Genomic DNA, 21,312 nt, shown 5'->3' with positions numbered 1-21,312 from the left:
TAAGGATCGCCCGGCTGGGGGTCTTTCCCGCCGCCTGCTCACCCAGCGCCTGGGCTGAGCCGCTCGTGACCCGAGGTGGGAGAGGCACGAGTGTTTGGGGTCTGTGTGTACTTGTGTGTGTGTGTGTGATTGAAGCTGGCTCTGACTGCCTTCTGAATCCAGTCCCATGTGACATAGGGATTATTTGTGCCTTCATTCCCCTCCGGGGATGTGGATGACTGTGAGAACGGGCCGCATTCCAAACATCTCCACGTCCCCACAGTGACAGCTCCTTTGAGAACATGTAGATACCTATGATTCTCTTAATTACTCTGCACACCCACTTCTCTCTCTCTCTCTTAAGCAGGATGGGTTTTGAGGGTGGGGTGCAGTACCCTCCTCCAGACCCCTGCTCCTTTCCTGCTGTCATTTATGTTTTAACAGCCTCCTGCTGCTCTCCCACCTGCCACTTCCCCTCCCTCCTCTCGAACTGACTTGGTCAAGGGAGCCCCCCAGATAAGAGACTGAGGGAGGAGGCCAGTCTCCCTTAAGCGCTCATACCCGGCAATTAGTTTCCGTTATTGCCAATTTAAGATAAGTAGAAAATAACAGAGGAACAGAACCAGGCCCCAAAGCCTGTGCCAAGTGCTTGGCGTGCGTTACCATGACATTTGCATGTGTGTCACATGGGAAGCCAGTACTGGGCCAAGCATGGAGGTGGGTCCGCTGGCCTGGGAGTTGAAAGAGCTGGATTCCAGCCCTGCTGGCTGTGCCGCCTCAACTACTTCCCATCTCTGAGCCTCAGTTTCATCGTCTGTGAAGTGGAGAGGCCGTAGTAGATTATTCTGCCATTTCACAGAGAGCCTGGGCCATAAGCCTGTGAGGTCTGCCCTCCTGGCCTGTGCACTTGGCCACAGCAGCAAGCGTGGCGGTGGTCACTGTCCAGATGTGCCTAGAAGAGGTGGTTTCTGAGCACCAGGAGTCCCAGAGCATGGAGAACGCAGGTGGAGATGTCCAGCAAGAGGGAGCTGAGGCAGGAAGGAGGCGGGAAGATAGAAGGAGAAAAGCCAAAGGATGCCAGACAGTGTCTAGAAGTGAGGTGAGCAATAGAAATAAACACATATAATAAATCAGTGGTTCTCAAATGTGGCCCGTGGACCAGGAGCATCACGTGGGAACTTGTTAGAAAAGCAAATTCTCTGGCTGACCCCAGACCTGCTGAATCAGAAACCCAGGGATGGGGCCCGACAGTCTGTTTTAACAAGCCTCTAAGTGATCCTGATGCAGCTAACGTTTGAGAACTAGTAGGATGGGTGGAAGGAGGGGGGTGGATGAGTCTTGGAGAACCAGACGGGTGTTTCAAAGGCTGAGGAGAGAAGAGAACTAGTGTTTGTTGATCACTTGCGGCATCAGGTTGGCAGCTGGGCATTTCCAGCTACTTTCTTTCATTTCAACCTTTCAGGATTGTGGCAAAGCAGGCCTTGTTTATTCCCATTTCAAAGATGAGGCAACTGAGGCTCAGAGATGTTTAGTCACTTAAAGTCAAAGAGATGGAGGCAGAGGTAGGATTAGAACCCAGGCCTCTCTGGCCCCGAAGCCTGAGTTCTTTCCACCACACCAGGCTGCCTCCCCAGCCACCTGTCCCTCAGCTGTGCCTCCACTGCCTGCCCCTGGCTCCCTCCTCTTTCCTCCGCTGTCCTCCTTCTGCAGCCTGCCATGCGAAGGCAAAAAAGGAGCATCATAGAGGCAAAAGGGAGACCCTGGGGGACTAGGGAGCAGGGCTGGAGGTGGATTGTCACCCTGCATTCCTCCAGCCTCCAGTGCCAAGTGCAGCTAGGGGGTCACGGTGCTTTCGTGATGCTCCCGGGGAGCTGATATCGTTGCCTTAGTGTAGTAAGAACTCGTGCACGCACTGCGTTACTCATTGCTGCCTACGTGTGCCAAGCCCTGTGCTGGGTGCTGTGGGGGAAACTGAGGCTAGGCAAGCATAGTTTCTGGCTTCAAGGAGCTTATGGTCCAGAGCTAGGGAAACAAAAAATAACAGTGACCAGCCAGGGTGCTAGGGAGCCTGGGATGGCCAGAGTAGGTCAAGCCAATGTTGGGGGAGTTCAGAGACTCATGCAGTGACTTTCGGGGACAGCACCAAGGCTTTGGGGAGAGACCTAAGGCTGCAGAGCCAGAGGGCATGGGTTCTGTTCCCAGCGCTCTCACTGATTCGGGTAACCTTGGGTGAGTTACCTCATATCTGACCATCTCCTTGTCTACAAGGTGGAGTCAACAGTCCCTAACTCAGGGGGTTATCCTATTGGATTATGACAGGCGTCACTCAATGAGTTGTTCCCTTCTCTTCAGAGGATCCCTTTGGGCCAGAGCACAACAGAGAAGGCTTCATGGAAGAGGTGGCTTTTCGTTTTGGCACTGAAGGATGGTTAGAATGTATTTAGTGCTTTTCGTGTCTTCTCTAAGGAATCTATGGTTAAACTCTAGACACGTGGGGTTGTCTGAGGAGAATGGCCTTCCGGGCAGCTGTAACTATGAGTAAAATTATGGTGAGAGGAGGTTGTCTTCCTCAATTTGGAAGGTAATTTTTTAAATGTGGTAAGCCTATTGCAGAGGGCAATGCCAATGGCCAGTCCGCATGTCTGGAACGGCCACGCTCAGGTCCTGTTTCCTGCTTTATCTGCAGATGATGCAGTTTGCCTGGCAGAGCTACCGGCGTTACGCAATGGGGAAAAATGAGCTCCGGCCCCTCACGAAAGACGGCTACGAGGGCAACATGTTTGGTGAGTGACGACGGGGAGACCCACCACCTCCTGGTGGCCGAGCGGCATTTCTTCTGTGTCCCTATTTTCCAGACCCAGGGGCTCCCAAGTCTGAGTTCCTTCTGGGCTGTCCAGGCTTCTGAGCCTTCTAGATTTGGGGGGAACCCAGACGCTTCTCTCTCTCCTTACACACTTCTTCGTATGCTCCCATCATTTATTTTTTACAGCAAATAAGCTTGGAAATGTGTGAGGATGGTGAGGGATGGAGATAGGTTTCCACAGAGAAGGTTGGCGTTCTGAAGGACGCAGAGGACCGGGTGTAAATGCAGTCCTCCAAGTGCAGCTGTAAAATGATCTTGGGTGTTTTCACAGAGAAACCCAACACTTTTCCGATGAGTGGGGCCGTGCACCGCCCTAAAGTCTTGGAGGTGTGTCTCTTGCACGCTGACTTGGTGGACAAACAGAATGGTCGCATGTTAGGAGCAGCACAGGTGCTGCCTCGTGTCAGCGGCCTGTGTTTGATCTGCAGCCTCACTTGCTGACGTCTCTGCCCTTCCTAGCCTGAGATTCTCCTAACCCAGAGCCTTGAAAGCCTCTCTCATCTGGAGAGACCACGAGGTGCCCTACTGTGGGCATGGCCTTGGATTTTGAATTTAACACTCATCCCAGTTGCCAGCCCCCTCTCTGCAGGCTTTTCCTGTGCAAAGATGCTGGCAGCAGCCTGGCTGCTTTCCTTCTGAGAGACGGGCTGTCTGGGGCTGGAGATGGAAATTCATCACCTGTATTCCTCACCCCTTAGAGACACAGGCTCCTGAAGTTAACAGCCAAAGAGCAAGTCAGATGAAAATTCCCAGGAAAATCTCAAAAGCACATTTACAAGGGATGGCCCGCCAAGTGTATGGCCCTGTCCGGGGTATTTGTGTTATGGGAAAAGGGACAGAGGACCTACTTTTCTCCCTCTAACAAGTCAGCATCGCAACCTTCCTGGCTCTTTGGACAATTCACTCCCCTTGAGAGGGTTGTGTGTGTGAATTTAGGTAGCTTTTTTTCCCCTGATTATCATGAGAATGTAGGGAAAAAAGAGAAAGTATCAAAAAGTATAAAGCAGGTGAAAAATAACTCGTTCTGCCACGTGGATGCAGCCTCTGTTGACATCTTGGCTCATTTCCTTCCAGTCTTTTCTTCCGTGTGCTTTTTTCCCTCTGCATACAATTTTATGTCCTTTCTCTCTTTTTTTGACCTAATGTTATATCATAAATGTTTCCCTCTTTTAAACTTTTTCATAAAGAATGTTTTACATGGCTGCAATTATTGCATATGGATGTGCCATAATTCATTCAACCATCCCGCTAATGTTGGACGAAGGTCACTTCCAATTTTTTGTTATTAAAAATAATGCAGCAGTTATCATCTTTGTGCATAAAATATAGTCTTAGGATAGACTCCTAGAGAGGACGCCTGAGTCAGGAGGGAGGAAAGCAGGTTTAAGTTTCTTTAACCTCAAATCTGAAATATGTGGATTCCAGTTTCAGAGCCTGGCTGCCTTACCTGCCTGGAACACAGACCTTCCCAACACCCCATGTCCTCCCTGGGAAGGATGGCTGCTCTAGATCTTGACAGAGTCTTTGGAGCTTTGGCTACTAGTGTAAATCAGAGATGTGATCCAGGAAGCTCCCCCTCGCCTTCTCTCTAAACACTTGCAAATGTTCAGGGAATTGGTGGAGGCTGGGGGAGGCTGCAGACTGAAACTGTACGGCATGGGTGTAGCTATTGCTCAGACCATCCACCGGGCTAGAGGGAGCGCGTTGGGGAACACTGCTGGGAGGAATAGGGCTAAACCAATCCCATTTTGTAAAAGTCCTCAGGGCCTGTGATTTAAATCTCATCCCTTCAGCCCCATTCCAATCACTGAGCCTGATGGAGAGTAGGCAGCCTGGAATGGTGGAAAGAAACCTGGACCTGGAGTCAGAAGACATGGGCACAAGTCCTCACTCTGCCCTGAACCATCTGTGTGGCCGAGTCCAAGCCACTTGACCTCTCTGGGCCCCTGTTCGTTCGTCATTCACACTGGAGCTGCTATGAGAACCTATATGAATATGCAAAGGGCCAAGGATATATGAATGTTTTATGCTTTCTGTTGTAATAAATGTGGTTGGGGATTGCTCAGGTGAGCCCTTGGGGGGTTCTGAGGTCCCCTGGGCTGTCTGTCTCCCAAGAGCAGCCTTGGCAGGCCCTGGGTTCCCTGTCATCCAGTGCCTGCAGCAGTCCTGGCAGTGAGGCAGAGCCTTCTTTCTTCAGCCGGCGGATGAGCCACAGTGGGCGGCTGGCTCCTGGGAAAGGAGGTTGTGTAGGGTCCCAGGCACTGGGCAGGGAGAGCTGGTGTTGATTGACTTACTCTTTCACTCAATAAATGCTTGCTTTGTGCCATGCCCGGTGCTGGCTGCTAGGAATACAGGGGTAAATGGCACAGCGAAGAGCCCCCAACTCTGCCGACACACACACTGGCACACCTTCCCCGGGGCCTCTCTGGGGTCTTTCTGGGTGCTCAGAGAGAGGGATGAGTAGAAGGTGATCACAAGTGATGACGTGGTCAGTCCTTTACTGGCTTGAGGTTCTGTGCCTCTGGAGCCCGCTGGACCTGGGTTCAAATTCAGACTTCACTGCTTCCTGGTTTTGTGACCTTGGGCAAGTCATTTCTCTCTGATCCTGAGTCTTTTTGTGAAGTTGAGCTAATGAAAACATCAACCCCCAGCCCAGGGCCTGCCCGACGCATAGAACCTGCTTGGTAGGTGGTAGCTATGGTTATTGTTACCACAAATGGGTCTTACGATACAGAGGCTTATGGGAAGGCATCTGGAGGAGGAGGGCTTAGGGGCATTCTAGGGGCCTGGAGGAGGTTCCAGTTTGGGGTGAACCCATGAGGGGTGTGGAAGCCAGATGATTCCTGAACATAGAAGATGAACTGGCCTGAATTAAGCTGCTTGTTACACGGCCGCTTCTTTCTCTGGACTCAAGTTGGGTGCTGAGTGCCATCCTTCCTGATTCTGGCTGCCTCCATCATCAGTGACCTCACTGTGAGCTGGGCCCTGCAGGGAGTGGTCAGGTGGCAGCAGTGCCCACCCTGGCCCGCCTGGCTGAGTCGACGTATGGGGACCCTGAGCTGCCCCCTGCATCCTGGTGCATGTCAGTTTGGACATGGCTCTTACAGCCTCCTCCCCAGCCTGTGGGGCCAGGCAGGCTGCAAATGGGGAAGGGTAACGAGTTCGTGCTGGTGCCCGGCTTGCAGGGTTTACAGGAGCTAGAGCGAGGACATTGGATGCCGAGCCTGGGCTCCCTGGAGGGCATTCCACCAAATTGAATTCCCCTCCCAGCCACCCGCGCACCCCTCCCTGAATCTGTTCTCACTCTGAGAGCACGACCTCTGGGTGAGGTGTCTCTGAAGCCAGTTTTTCTGTCCTAAGCAATTGGTGCCAAAGTGGCTTCTTTTTACCAACATCCGGCTCAGCAGGCCCTGTCAGAAGATGCTCCTAGGACCCAGCAGCTGCAAGCAAAGAGGATGCAGCCTGCCTCTCGCTTTGTGGCCCAGGCCTAGGCAGATATCTGCATCTTTCCCCTTCCTCTGAGAGGTCGCCAGACGGGACAGGGTGTCCAGCTGGGTGGTGGAAAGAGCATGGCTTTTGGATCCAAGTGTGCCTGAGTGGCACCTCTGCATTGTCACTTAGCAGCCGTGTGGCCTCAGACTGCAGAGTGGGGCACAGGCCCCTGCCTCCTGGGCTGATGGTGATGATTAGAGATGGCAGTGCTCCTATCACTATTAAGTCACAGAGGCGAGTCTGCCGTTTGAACGCACTCGAGGAGGGGAGGGTAGAGGAACCAGCCATAATGCGGCAGCCAGCGATGCCATAAAGCACAGTGGCTCAGTACACAGAGGCCCACCTTCCTTACCTGTAAGAAGGGGCTGCCGCTAGGACTTGGGGGATATTAAACAAGCTGGCTAAGAGCATGGACTCTCAGGCCAGATGGCTTGGATTTGCATGCTGCTGTGCCACTTACTAGCTGTGTGAACTCGGGCAAGTTTCTTAACCTTTCTGGGCCTCAGTTTCCCAGCTATCAATTAGGGACAACAATAGTACCTGCTCACAGGATTGTTTTAAGAACTAAATCAGTTAACGCATGAGAAGTGCTCACATTCATGCCTGGCACCTAGAAGATTTTTCAAGTTCAGCTTCTGTGGAGGTGATGTAAGGCCCTTAGGACAGTCTGTGCTTCTCCCATCTGGACTGGGTGCATGTGAGGGCTCCAGAGCTTTCCCAGCCCTGGTCCCGCCTGCCCTGTTCCCCACCCTCTAGTGCCTGTGGCAGAGATCGTGGGTGGGCAGCCCACTGGTAGGCAATGTACCTCTCACCCCTTCGTTTAAGCAGCTTTCAATAGAAGTTTTAACAGGGAAGAGGCAGGGGAAGGTTAGGGTTCAAGGCCGTGGAATAAATTGGCCTCTTGCCAGCACAAGGGTTACCAAGCAAGTAGTTGGTGACCCCTTACACTTGGTGCCTGCTGCCAGCCTTGAAGCACTTAATGAGCATTAATCCTCCCAACAAGTCAGAGCGCTCCGTGAGAACTCGTCCTCCCTTGGCAGCGGGGGAAGTCAGCATGGGGCACCGAGTCTTGGAAGGGCGCCACCAGAGAGGCCCTTTGAAGGCAAATCCAACTCCCTTATCTTAGAGTTGAGGAAACCAAGCTCAGAGAGGGGAAGGGATTTGCCTGAGGTGACACAGAACATTAGTTGTAGGACTGGTAGTCCCAGCCCAGTGTTCTTTGCACCACCCACTCTGAGATTAGCCAAATTGTCCAAGGCCAGATTGTCACAGTGCAGGCCTATGGTCATGGCCAGGTACCCCCAGGAGCTAGAAATTCTCGGAGCTTTAGCAGGGGCAAACGATCAGGAGGTGTATGATTTGGGGGCCGAGAGCCCACCCGATCCTTGTACATGCGTCATACCAGGCACTGTAGCTGTGTTCTCGGGAGTCTTCCTCGCGGTCCCCGTAAGGTGTAAATTACCCATCTCATCTCCCTTTCACAGATGAGGAAACTGAGACTTGGCGAGTGTCAGGACTTGCTTAGTCACACAGTTATCAAGCAGAGACTTGGACTCCAAAACCCAATCCATAAACCACCACGCTGCCCTGTCCCCCAGTGACCGCATAATGGTGGCCGTAGAGAAGGGAGCCGGGATGGTCTCAGCGTTGGTGGTGTTGCATCACGGAAGCTGTGCACTCCGTGGCCAGGGTCTGCAGCCACTCATCTTTAGGCATCTTTATTTATTGGACTTCAGCTGAGTATTCCGGGCTTGGGAAAAAGATTCTGATTTCCCTCTTTCACACCATAGGAAAATATTTTATCCTTGCCCAATAACCTAAAAACACCTAATTGCAAAACATGCCGCCTGGCCGTCAGCACGATGAGCTGAGTGAAGCATGGATTTGAGAATCAGGCCAGCCTGAGTTTGACCCCCAGCTCTGGGTGAGTTTCTTAACCTCTCTGCACTTCAGTTTCTCCGTCTGTACAGTGAGGACAATACTTACTTCACCTCACAGTTGTGAGGATTAGATGAAGTTGACGTGTATAAAACTCCTGGTACGGTTCCTGCCCATATTTAAGTAGACTCGCCGATATGCATTATTGACTGTAAGCTGCTGCTGTTATTATTTGTTATAAAATAATTTGAGAATAATTCTATTCCAAGGAAACTAACAGCGTCTGGCACATTGTAGGCTCTTGATAAATACTGTGGAATGAATGAATTACCTCCTGCAGTCCCTGCCTGCCCTGTTTTCCCTTTTGCCCTTCATCCTGGGTTTGGCTGGGGAAGGGCTGGGTCCTGCTGTGCTCTGTTCCTCTCATCCTCTTCAGCTGCCTTGACCTCCTCCTCTGTCACAAAGTGCATTAAGAATCAGCAAACTGACCCTGTAGGAGCAGCGGTCCTGCTTAGTCAGCGGGTCTGCTTCTCCAGCATCTTCTCAGCAGAGGATGGAGGCGCTTACGTGGCCAAAAGTAACGTCCCCTTGCTCCGAGCCAGCCTAGGATGACCATGAGAGCCCCAAATTGGATTCTGCCTCTGCCTTGCGAATCCCCAATAGAACTGCCAACTGAATCCCCATTTTGAGGGATGATTTATGGCCTTGGGTAAGTTAAAAGGCAAAATGAACACAGCATGATTTTCAGATCACGGGCTAGGAATGTTCGGCCTTGGCAGAGAGAAAAATCATCTTTGCCTTGTAAACAGAGCAAATATGATGTTGAAGAGGGAATAAATCCAGGCCCCAAGATGTCATTTCTACAATTGCTTTTTGGCATGTGGCTCAGTAGTGCCTCCTGCAAAATGTTCACAGTCTCCTGCACGCACATGCGCGCACACACACCAGTCTTACTGGGTCTTCTTATGGGGCTGAGAGTTACTGTCCCAGTTTGGCTGCCTGGAGAACTGCACACTTTGCCAGACAGTTTGTGAAAACCACCTGCTTCCCCGTTTTCCACAGATCCCTGAGTTTGTTTCTGGGGGGCAGCAGTTTTGACTTGGAGATAGGCCTGGCTTCAAATCTCCAGCATTTACCAGCTGAATGAAATTGGGCAAGTCGCAAAGTTTTCTGAATGTCAGTTTACTCGCCTTTAAAAAGGGTGGGGGCAGGGTTAGGCAGCCCCAGTACAGTGCCTGACACATTACAAAACATTAGGTTTTTTCCTTCCCTGTGTGCACACACACCCTTCCCCATGCCTTGCCCTTCTCCCCTTTTATTGGGTAACAGAGCACTTTGACTTATCTGGCTGAAAATATCATATCCGCTTTTATGAGTTTTGTTTTTTGGAGGTTTTTTTTTTTTCTGAAAAACAAAAACAAAACACTAATTTCCACAGTTCTTGGAAAATCAGTGTCAGGCCTTGTTTCTTGCTGATTCCGGCAGGCCATGTGCACATTCCTGACCCAGGCTTTGAGTGTGTTTTGAGAAAGGGCTGTCATCAGCCTCAGCAGTGGTGATGTTGGGGCCGGCCCCGTGGCACAAGCGGTTGAATGCGCGTGCTCTGCTGCAGCGGCCCGGGGTTCGCTGGTCCAGATCCCAGGCGCGCATCGACGCACTGCTTGTTAAGCCATGCTGTGGCAGCGTCCCATATAAAGTAGAGGAAGATGGGCATGGATGTTAGCCCAGGGCCAGTCGTCCTCAGCAAAAAAGGGGAGGATTGGCATTGGATGTTAGCTCAGGGCTGGTCTTCCTCACAAAAAAAAAAAAGAAGAAGAAGAAGTGTGATGTTGCAATTCCTGGGATAGAATGGGTCAGGCTTAAGCGCAGCGAGTAAAATTCCGGGTAGTCACATGTTTTGGGGGCCTTGTCTGCCCCATCCAGAGGCCAGAGGCTGTCAAATTGCAGAGAAAATGGATTAGAAGCGCCGGTCACTGGCAGACAGGCCTTTAGCGCAAGGAGGGTAATGAGATGAAAATATTAACCCCACACGTGTGAAGGACAGGCAGAACTGGCAGTTGCTGGTCAGATGCTGTGGCCCTGTGGTGGTCTCCCTGTGGCCTTGAGTGACACATCCATGATTCCTCAGTCACCTTCTGAAGGCCAGATGTCCTCGGGTCACACGGGGTGATTATCAGAGCAAAGCGCTCACCTCTAAATTGGCCTGCTGGATTGTCACTCTGGAGCTGCTGACTATTCGTGGCTCGGTGCTCTGCACCCCCTCCCTCGTAGATTTTTTTCCCAAGCAGTTTCTAATTAAGATGCATCTTGGTTGTTTTCTTTTTCTTTTTGTTTAAAAGGCTTTCTACCAGCAAGAGCATAATTTATTTCTCTAGAAAATATAGTAGCAGGTTGTTGTTAAAAGAAAACTCGAGGTTAGGAGCCTTGGGTTCCTGTGTCAGCCCTGGCGCCAGCAGCCGCGTGAGCTGGTGGCCTCCTTGTGTTGAGTACAAAGAGGTTTGCACCCCCGGGCTCTCGCCATCCTCTCTGTGATTCTGGCTTGGTTACTAGGCTGATTTCTCTTTTCCTCCTCTGCAAGGCTATCTGGGCTGTGCTGGTTGTCTTGAAATCTGAAATTTTAGTAGCAAGTCTTGTTCCTGTTTGGGGGGAGTGATTCAGGGTGTCTATTCCCAGAGCAAGTTGCTGGGATGCATAAGATGATTCATATTGAAACTGACATTCCCTCCTGGTTGGCAGCGTGTTCCCGCCCACTTTCCAAAGACCTTTCCTTCCTTGGAAACAAGGCCGAGCCCACAGCAGCCAGCCAGCCCTGTTTTCTTCACACCGCATTGACGGCAAGCACTTGCCAAATTTCCCAGCAAATTCAGTGACAAATAGGTATGTGAATTCACAGAATCTCAGACTGACAGTGCCAGTTGGATTCTTTGAAACCATCTGGTCCAATGTCTGAGGATGGGGAAAGAGGCATCAGGAGGGACAGGGACTCTTGAAGTCCTGATAGCCAGGATTCAAACCCCAGTCTTTTAACTTGAGCCTCTACTTTTTTTTTCTTTTTAATTACTTTTTAAAAATTGAGATATAACTTATACCTTACATACAGTAAAAGGCACAAATCTTAAATGCACAGCCCAATGAATTTTACATATGGGCACCCCAATAACCACCCCACAGATCAAGATGGAGAGCATCTCCGTTACCCCAGAAGGTTCTCTCAGGCCCCTCCTGGTCAGTAGCCCCCAAGGGTCACTACTGTTCTGACTTCTATCACCTTAGATTCGTTTTGTCTGCTTTAAAATTTCATATCATACTGTATGTACTCTTCTATGGTTTACATTTTTCACTTATAGTTATACCACGAACTGTAGTTCATTCTTTTTCAAGTTTAGCCATTCTATTGTTGCTGGACATTTTTATTCCAGTATTTGGTAATTATGAGTAAAGCGGCTATAAACACTTTTTGTTTGTTTAAAATTTAGTGACTTTAATTATATTCACAGTTTTGCAACCATTACCACAATCAATTTTAGAACATTTTCATCATCCCCAAAGGAAACCATGTAACCGTTAGCAGTCACTCCCCATTTCTCCCCAACCCTTCCCTCCCCCACCAGCCCTAGGCCACCACTAACCTACTTTCCATCCCTATATAGATTTGCCTATTCTGAACATTTCATGTAAAAGGAATCACACGATATCTGGTCTTTTGTGTCTGGCTTCTTTCACTGAGCATCATGTTTTGAGGTTTATCCACATTGTAGCATGTGTCAGTACTGCATTCCTCTTTATTGCCAAATAATATTCCATTGTATGGACATACCACATTTTATTTATCCATTCAGCAGTTGATGGACATTTGGATTGTATCTACTTTTTTGGATATTACAAATAACACTGCTATGAACATTCATGTGTAAGGTTTTGTGTGGACATGTGTTGTCATTTCTCTTGGGTATGTGCCTAGGAGTGGAATTGCTGGATCGCATGGTAACTCTATGTGTAACCTTTTGAGGAACTGCCAGACTGTTTTCCACAGTGGCTGCACCATTTTGCATTCCCATCAGGAGTATTTGAGGGTTATGAATACTTGTGTACATGCTTTTAGTGGAAACAAGCAATCATTTATGTTGAGATCTGCCTGGGATTTGAACTGCTGGTCAGGCTGTGTTAGTATGTTGAGCTTTAGTTGAATGCTGCCAGTTTTCCAAAGTGGGTCAACCAATCATTAGTCCCACCAGCCATGTGTGTGAGTTCTGGCTGCTCTGTTATCCTCAGCAGTGCTTGCTGTTGTCAGTATACTTAACATTAGCCTCCTCATGAATGCTGTCTCCCTCCTGCTCAAGCCCCCACCCACCCCATGTTCAAAGCCCCGGCTTCCCGGACCTGTGCCCCCCAGAGCAGAGCGGCCCTGCGCCACCTGCTCAGCCCTGGTCTGGAGAGGGTCCCTGATCCTCCTGCCTTAGTTTGGGGGGGGAATCGGGGCTCCCAGACCAGGGCCTCAGTGCTCCTTGCAGCAGAAGGAATGGTCAGCAAGCTCTTCCTTCCCTGCCCCCTCCCCACGCTGTCTCCCCAGTGGCATGGAGTGGCTTCTCTCCTTCCCAGCCCATTCTGGCTGTGACACGCAGGCCCAAGATGGCATGAACTGGAACTTGTCTAGTTCGGTTACTGTGCCAGGAAAGGTGTCTTAACAGAGAAAACGTTGACCTGGGAGTTAGAAGACTTGAGTTCTCCGAATCCTGGCTCCAGCACTAACTCACTGGGCAGGTGTCCCGTTTCCTTTCTGAACCTCAGTTTTCTCTGCTGTGGAATGGGGATGATGATACCTTCTCACAGGATCGTCATTGGGATCACATGAGACCATTTCTTTATCTGTCAGTGATTGTTCAGTGCCTATAGTGTGCCAGACACTGTTCTAGACAGAGGGGAAGCAGCAGAGAGCAAAATGGACACCTGCGTGGAGCTCCCAGGCTAGTGGGGAGACGAAAGCATGAACTTGAAGTTTCAAAATTAAGGCAGTATGAGGGCTATGAGATACAAGCTCACACCAGGGGCTCTTCAATTCATTCTTGGAGGGATGAGCTTCAGAAGGTTTCCTGGGAAGGGGCGTCTACACTGAGACCTGAAGCATGAATGAAGAGCATAAGAAAGGGGTCATGGGTACAGAAACACACTTGCAAAGGCCTAGAGGGGATATTGAGCAAGACCATGGTCTCTTGGGGTCTAAAAGATGTTCAGTGTGGCTGGAGCAGGTGGCGGCGTGCTAAGAGACCATCTGTGAACAGTGCTGGTATATAATGGGGTCCCATGAACGTAGCTTCCCAGTATTTTCTTCCCACCCCATACCCCAAGAGCCAGAGGACCTGGCTTCTAATTGCTTCTTGGCCGTCAGTCTGCTCTGTGACCCAGACAAGGCCTGTACCTTCTCTGAGCTCATTACCCTGCAATACAGTGTGGGCATCTGGCATGTGGTCTCTCATGTTACTTTTAGGTCCTAAAATAGTAGGTGATCGGGCCACTTCTGGGTGTGTTTCACCCTGGCTGATGAGAACCTGGTGCAGCCGAGTGGACAGCTGGGTCAGCGATGGAGGCAGAAGTGCTGCACTGGTTGTGGTGGCCCCCGCAGGGTGGGGACCAAGCCATGGCCACTTCTCTGGAAAGTGGGAGCCAGGACTTCATTTCCCCCCACCTTTTGGGGCCTCTGAGGCAGGCAGATAGGATCCCTGCTCCACAGACGGCTGCTCTCCCAAGCATGAACGGTCGGCATGAGAACCACGCAGGGATCAATAGGGATTGTTGAAAAATTCTGGAGAGAGCCTAGAGGACAAAGAGACCCGGAAGTGTGTTGTCAGCACAATTTGGGGCTAATACTCAAGTTGGTTTTTCTTTTCATCAAGTCTGAAAGGCGGTTTGAAATCCACTGCTCTTGTTTTGTTTTTTTTTAATGACTGGATAAAGCACAATTGCATTTTCTCCCCCAATAACTTTGAATTCTGGGAATAGATCATGTGGAGATAATGCTGTTGTCTCATCCCACCAATGGCCAGGCAAATGATTAGGAGAGGGGGGAAGGGAGCCCTCTGCCTGCTTCTTAGTTCTCCAGGCAGGGCCCGGCTCCCCAAATAATGCTGTTCCTGAAATAGCAGTTGCCCAGAAATACATCAGGATGTTGTTTTGCAACAAGTAACTGATAGCATGTGGGGACGTGGAGAGTTGAGCTATTTCTTAAGTTTTAATTTAATTCCACAACTTTGCATTGAGTACCTACTGTGCACCAGGCTCTGAGCTGGGTATGGAGTGGGAAGAGGGTGCAAAAAAGAGCAGGACACGATGAGTTTGTCGGAGACAAGACAAATGACATCTGCTTATGCCGCCAGACAGAACGCGTGCCCGAGCAACGCGGCCACGAGAGAGAACGTCAGTGTCTACAGACAGCTGCCGAGTGAGTGCCTGAGACCATTTTTAAAGGTTCTTGAAGTGCCCCACAGTTCACTGCTGGGGAATCACTGCATTTGAGAAGACTTGTATAGGAGGGGGTGGACTCTTGGGTGCCAGAGTTGCTCAGGGGGTAGATTTTGACAAACATCAGTGAAATCACTGTTCCAGGTGCAGGAACAGCACAGGCCAAGCTTAGGAAATCATGCCAGGTAGAGTGTTGGCGCTCAGACAGCGGGGGATGGTTGCGGGGAGACGGGGGCTGTAGGCTTGGAGGGAAGAGACCTAGTCTGAGCGTCCAGCACCCAGCCAGGCACCCCTAGATGCCCCTGCACAGGGCTGACTTCTTCATTAGACACAGCACCTAGGGCTCACAAAAGTATTATTATTTTAATTTCTTTTAAAATCAGAAGAAAAATATGAATATAATGATGAATATATAATAACGAATGCAGCCTGGATTATGTTCATCTTTATACCAATGCGATGGTAAAAGATCATTTGTACTATTTTTTTTATAGAGGTGGGGCTCATAAAAGTCATAAGGCAGCCCTGCCCCTGTGTCCTTGTCTTCCTCACTGGGTGAGGGTCCCAGAAACCTGAGGCTGCTCAGACTTGATGGGAAGGGTTCCTTCCTTCTTATCATTGTCGTGAAAGCTGGCAGATAAACCCACCAGCTCAGCTTCTTAGTCTCCGTTGGCGTGGGGCAGGAAGGGCATTGCTGCAGGTGCCCACCTGCCATGCAGGCAGCTTCTCGTGAGCTTCATTCATTCCTCATGGCACCTCTCTGAGGTGGGTGTCATTATGACAAGGAAACTGAGACTCTGAGAGGAGAAGTCACCTGTCCAGGCCTGCAAAGAGGCAGAGCGGCAGTTCAGACTCGGCTTGTCTACCTCGGAAACCCACACATTCCATTTCCTCTGCCTTGGGGACTGTGAGTCCCCCACGGGCCAGGACTTCCTGCATCACCTGCCTTGTGCATCACCAGTGTGGCATCAGGCCCTGATGGTGCTTTTGGGGTCTCCAGAGGTACTGGTGAGTGGCAAAGAAGGGTCCATGTGTGTTTATTGATTAAAAGGAGGTTGTGACGTTCTTCTGTTGACACTGCTCAGCCTTGGTTCTTTGCGTCCCTCTTCCCTGCATTGGGCTGTCAAAGTAAAGCCAGTGTGGTTACCTATCTTCCACAAACCAAGGAGGACAAAATCCTGAACATCCCAGACTAGGCTGTTGCGTGGAACTCGCCGCCGTCTGAGAGGCTGCCGCGGGAGGCTGGATGGGGAGAAGCTGCCTGCCTCTCCCGTTCTTGCCCAAATCCAAGAGCAGGGCCCTTTCCACTGCTGCGGTGGCTTCATCTGAAGGGCCTTGAATTCCTGGGGCGTGAACCACACCCAGATCCACACACAAGTGCAAAAACAGGTCCCTTGGCCAATAAGACTCACTCTCTGGACTCCCCCAGGCTCTGAAGGTCAGGGTGCAAAGCTAGGCAACTCCACGGAGACCATCCCCCAGAAACATCCCCGAGTCTGCAGCTCAACCATCTGACTAGACAGGGAGCAAAACCCCTCAGGCAGGATCCTGGTGATTTGAGGCAGTTACCCCAGCTGGATAGGAACACAGGCTTTGGCACCATTTTCTGACTGTGTGACTTGGGAAAGTGAACTAACCTCTCTATGCCACAGTTTCCTCTCCTGGAAAAACAGGAATAATAGTATCTACTTCATAGAGTGGTTGTGAGAATTCAGTTAGTTAATACACATGAAGGGCTTAGAGTAGTACCAGTGAGTAGATGCTGCTGTTATTATCATCATCATCATCTTTACCATTAATATCGTCAAACCTGTCCAGGGAAGCAGGAGAGTTGGGTCCCACCCCTGCTCTGCCAATGATTGTCAGTGTGACCTTGGACAACGCACCTTCCCCACCTTTCCTTGGGACAGTCTCACTATCTATGAAATGAGCAGTTTGGGCCAATTTGTGGCTCTTAACCAGGGAAAAGCATCAGAATTATCTGCAGGGCTTGTGCAAACGTGGACTTCCAGATTCCGTCCCCAGGAATTCTGATTCAGTGGGTCTGGAGCTGGTCCAGGCATCTGTGTTAAAAATAGACTCTCCACCGGTGGGTCTGATGCACAACCTGGGTTAGGAACCACAGGACCCTCCTAGGCCTGAAGTCCATCATTCCTGAAGTGACCAGTCCCCCTCCCACAGCCCTGTTAGCCGCGTGGTGCCTTTGGCAAGGGCGAGCCCCCTGCCTCCCGTGGGTGCTGAGTCTGCCGCCGGGTGGGGTCCCGCTGTATCGGATGTGGCAGGCCCCCAATGTGGAAGGTGCATTGTCCAAGATCAGCAGGAAGGCTATGGTGGCCTGGAGAGCAGCCGTGTGGTGTGAGGGCTCCCGCGTGTCTCGGGGTTTTCATTCAGCAGATGATGGGTGAACATGGCATTTGTGACTGGCAGGCAGAGCAGTTGTGAAAAGGTGGTGCCTCCCGGGCATGTGGTGATTGAATCCTACCCCTCAGGAAACACAGGATCTTCTCAGGGTACCTTTGAACTGTCTCGGAAGTGTGGTTGAGAAGGGGCTGGAGTGTGATGTGTGTCAGCCTCGCATTCCTGTGTCACCAGGGAGAGGATTTTGGATGCTTTTGATAAGAAAAGCCTCACAGAAGCTTTGTTATCACAAATGGCCCATCTCCTTGGGCACTGGCAGGGGCCCACCTGCCAGAGCTCATCCTCCTCGTGGCCCACCTACAGACCCCCGCCTGGCACACCACCTGGCTCCTTACCCTTCAGCGTGTCTCTGCTCCCTCTTCGGATCAAAAGGAACCCCTGGGAAGGTAGGAAACCTTGGCCCCTTTCTCCCTCCCAAGGCTGAGTGGAGGAACAGCCTCTCTGCCATCCACCCCCTTTGTCTTCCTTCATGCCTCCAATCCCCATGTCCCTTTGTGAGGTAAACTGGATTTGTGTTTTTCTCTTTGAAGAACACACTCCGCAGTAGAAACTGCTTCCTGAAGGCAGGCACAGCTTCTGACTGACCCTCGCATCCAGTGCAGGCACCGGCCCGCAGCACAGATGCTGGACATGTGTGGGTGAAGAAACCAATGTGCTCTTGACCCCGGGCAGCGGGGCTGTGCAGCCCCTGGAGGGGGGAGCGGAGGCAAGCTGGCCGCTGGGCACCAGCTTGTAAAGAATCTCGGATGGGGGCCGGCCCCGTGGCTTAGCGGTTAAGTGCACACGCTCTGCTCCTGGTGGCCCGGGTTCGGATCCTGGGCGTGCACCAACGCACCGCTTGTCCGGCCATGCTGAGGCCGCATCCCACATACAGCAACTAGAAGGATGTGCACCTATGACATACAACTATCTACTGGGGCTTTGGGGAGAAAAAGGGAAAAAAAGGAGGAGGATTGGCAATAGATGTTAGCCTAGGGCTGGTCTTCCTCAGCAAAAAAAAGAGGAGGATTGGCATGGATGTTAGCTCAGGGCTGATCTTCCTCACACACAAAAATAATAATAAAAAAAGAATCTCGGTAATTATCGTAGCTTACGTGTTTAACCACGTCAATTTGGCAAATGTCTCTAGGTGCTGGGTAAGCATCTTGTCAACGTCAACACAGCTGACAAAGTTATGACACGAAGAATGTTTAGACTCTGCAGTTTTCGCCGACCTCCAGCTGATCCTGTGGAAATGTCTTTCCTCTTTACAGAGCCTGACTTGTGCCCCAGATTTCCTCATCTCAACGGGAAGGGTCTCGGTGAGGTAAAACAGAAATTCATTGTCATCCTGATATTCTGATTTTGCAGTCCCTGGAGGAAGGCATGTTTCATGTCTGGTTTGTTGCTGACTTTCAAGGCTGGTGTCCTACAGGATGGAGCGATGGGGACAGATGCATGAGGATAGCTGGAGAAACTTCCAGTTTTAAGCTACTCTTCTCAGACGTGAAACCTTGAAATGTGGGATTTTCCTCCTCCTCAAGGCTGCCGTTCTTCATCCTTCTTCTCAGTTGGAGAGTGATGAAGTTTGAACAAATCCCTGTATCCAGTTTGGAATTATCTGAGTGTGAAAATCCTTTTCTATCCCTTAAAATTACTTCATCTCTTTTTTCCTTTTTTTAAAAATGGTAAATGTAATATATGCCCATTGTCGAGCAATTAGAAATTACAAATAAGAACCAGAAAGAAAAGCTTCTGAAGTCCCACCACCCAGAGGTGACCATAGTTTTTTTGTGTGTGTGTGTGAGGAAGATCAGCCCTGTGCTAACATCTGCGAATCCTCCTCTTTTCTTTGCTGAGGAAGACTGGCCGTGGGCTAATATCCGTGCCCATCTTCCTCCACTTTATATGGGATGCCACCATAGCATGGCTTGCCAAGCAGTGCATCGGTGCGTGCCTGGGGTCCCGACCGGCAAACCCTGGGCTGCCGCAGTGGAATGCGCGCACTTAACTGCTTGCGCCACGGGGCTGGCCCCCAGAGGTGACCATAGTTTTGTGTGTCTCTCCAGATGTGTCTCCATGAAAATAAATAGATATAAATATGTACTTTTACATAAACAGAATTGTATGATAAATACTGTCTTGTGATCTGTTTTTGTGTGTGTGTGTGTGTGTGTGTTAAGATTAGTCCTGAGCTAACATCTGTTGCCAATCCTCCTCTTTTTGCTGAGGAAGACTAGCCTTGGGCTAACATCCATGCCCATCTTCCTCTACTTTTTATGTGGGACGCCTGCCACAGCATGGCTTGATAAGCAGTGCATAGGTCCGTGCCTGGGATCTGAACCCGCGAACCTTAGGCTTGGGCTGCCGAGGCGGAGCACGCGAACTTAACCACTACACCACCAGGCCAGCCCCGCTGTGATCTGTTTTTTTTCACTTTACAGTATTTTGTGATCATCTTTTCAAGCTGTTAAACACTAAATACTATATTGTCATACTTAGTGGCTGTGTGGCATTCTATCTTATGGATCCACTATATATGTATGTTGTGTTTGTATATATAGTCACACATATTGTATATATGCATATACACATACATTTTATTTTTTTTTCTTATCCCTCTTACTGGACATTTAGGTTATTTCTGATTTTTTGCCATTCTAAGCAGTGGTAAGATGAATTTTCTAATTCAGTTCACTAATCTTTGCATACTTGTCCTAATGTTTTCTTAGGATACGTTTTTAGAATAGGACTAGCTAACATGATGAAGCATTTACCATATGCTGCTCTGCTGAATGCTTTAAATATATTATCTCTTTAATCCTGCAAATGATTCTATACCAAAATATCCGCATTTTATAGATGAGGACACTGAGGCCCGGAGAGGTTATGTACCAGAGTCACACAGCTGGCAAATTGCAGAGCCAGGATTGGAACCCACACTCTTTGACCCTAGGAGCTTCTGATACAAAATGTTAGGACTGTTCAGCCTCCCACGGTGTGGTTTAAGGTGCCTGTCCCCTGCTTCCTCTTTTCCAGCTCTTCACTCTGTGACTGCCTTGCCTGGGGCCTGGTCCCTCGGAGTCCCCTCATACTTGTAATCGCATAATAGGAACAGGAAGGAAGAACTGGTAGTGTTGGCTCTATGCCACTATGACTTAGATGTGGTTCTCAGTCCCTGGGAGGTGCCATCTAGGGAACCATCTGGGGCCAGGAAGATGAGGCCACTGGAGACCCACGTAAGGGGAGCTGTGAGCGTGTCTGCACAACTCGGCAGGGTTGGCCGGCCTGTGGACCTGGGCTGAGGTCCGGCTGGGCTGAGAGCACACTTGTGCTAGGAATTTCCTTGCAGGAACTGGGCTCTGCCTGGGGGAATCTTTGCAGGCCCCTGGGGAGAGCTGGGCATGTGCAGGGCAGCCTGAGCCCTCAGCAGGGAGCACACCCGGAAAAGAAAGGCGTGAGCCAGAGGCAGATTCCAGGACAGGGGCTGTGGAGATTGCTTGGTGAGCAGCTGCTAGACTGGGCAAATGCAAGGCCAGAGCCCAGAAGGTAAGGCCTGTTCTGCAGGCACTCACCAGTGAGCACTAGGACAGGCTTATGGCCCCAAAGTGAGACCAGGGCCCTCTTACCATCCTCACTGTGCCTGGCTCCTCATCAGTGGCTCTGCCCTTTGCAGGTAGCCAAGGGTCCAGCTGCCTCAGACCTTGAAGTTCTGCCATGGAGCTGGGGCATGGAGTGTGGCTGGCCTTACAACAAGCGTCTCTAAGGAGCAGAGGCTCAAGGATTCTCGCCTTGGCCGCCTTACAGGGCAGGTGTGTCTTGGCCTAGCAGAAGAGACGAATGTGGGGCTCGCCCTCCTTTCGGCTGAGTTATCTCTTCCTGATTTATCCATAGATTGAGCTTGATGATCCGACTCATATTCATTCAACTAATCACGCGAGTTATTTCTGCAATTTAGGTCTTCGAATAAGTGTACTTGGCTGCTGAATATGTGATCAGCCACAGATTTCTCATTCTTTAAAACCCAGGGAGCGGAAATGCCAACATAGAAAGCCCTCCACAACGGCAGAGATTTCTGAAGCACTAAAATCAGGCCACTCAAAGCTCTGGCCCCTAGACCTCCCATCGCACTGCCGGCCCATCAGGCTCCATGCGGAGCCCGGGGACGGGGCCTTTATCCTTAAACCCCAGGGGGATGACAATCAATAGATCATCTGCTCACATTCTTTTTACTTAACCAGAGAATT

At 50.4% G+C, this 21,312-nt stretch overlaps 1 protein-coding gene across 1 annotated transcript in view; it reads left to right on the top strand.

Annotated features, from left to right (window-relative positions):
• The window catches only part of MAN1C1 (mannosidase alpha class 1C member 1), a 137,553-nt gene that overhangs the window by 50,496 nt on the left and 65,745 nt on the right, over positions 1-21,312 (top strand). The window contains exon 2 of the mRNA XM_004425752.3: positions 2,666-2,762. Coding sequence (XP_004425809.2) covers positions 2,666-2,762 — 97 coding nt within the window. The remainder of the gene's footprint in view (positions 1-2,665; positions 2,763-21,312) is intronic.

Source organism: Ceratotherium simum, chromosome 22 (assembly GCF_057802395.1).
Source record: "Ceratotherium simum simum isolate JZ-2026a chromosome 22, ASM5780239v1, whole genome shotgun sequence".
In the NCBI taxonomy this organism is placed as follows: domain Eukaryota; kingdom Metazoa; phylum Chordata; class Mammalia; order Perissodactyla; family Rhinocerotidae; genus Ceratotherium; species Ceratotherium simum.
Note: the sequence above shows the minus strand (reverse complement) of the source record. Positions and strands in the feature narration are given on the sequence as shown.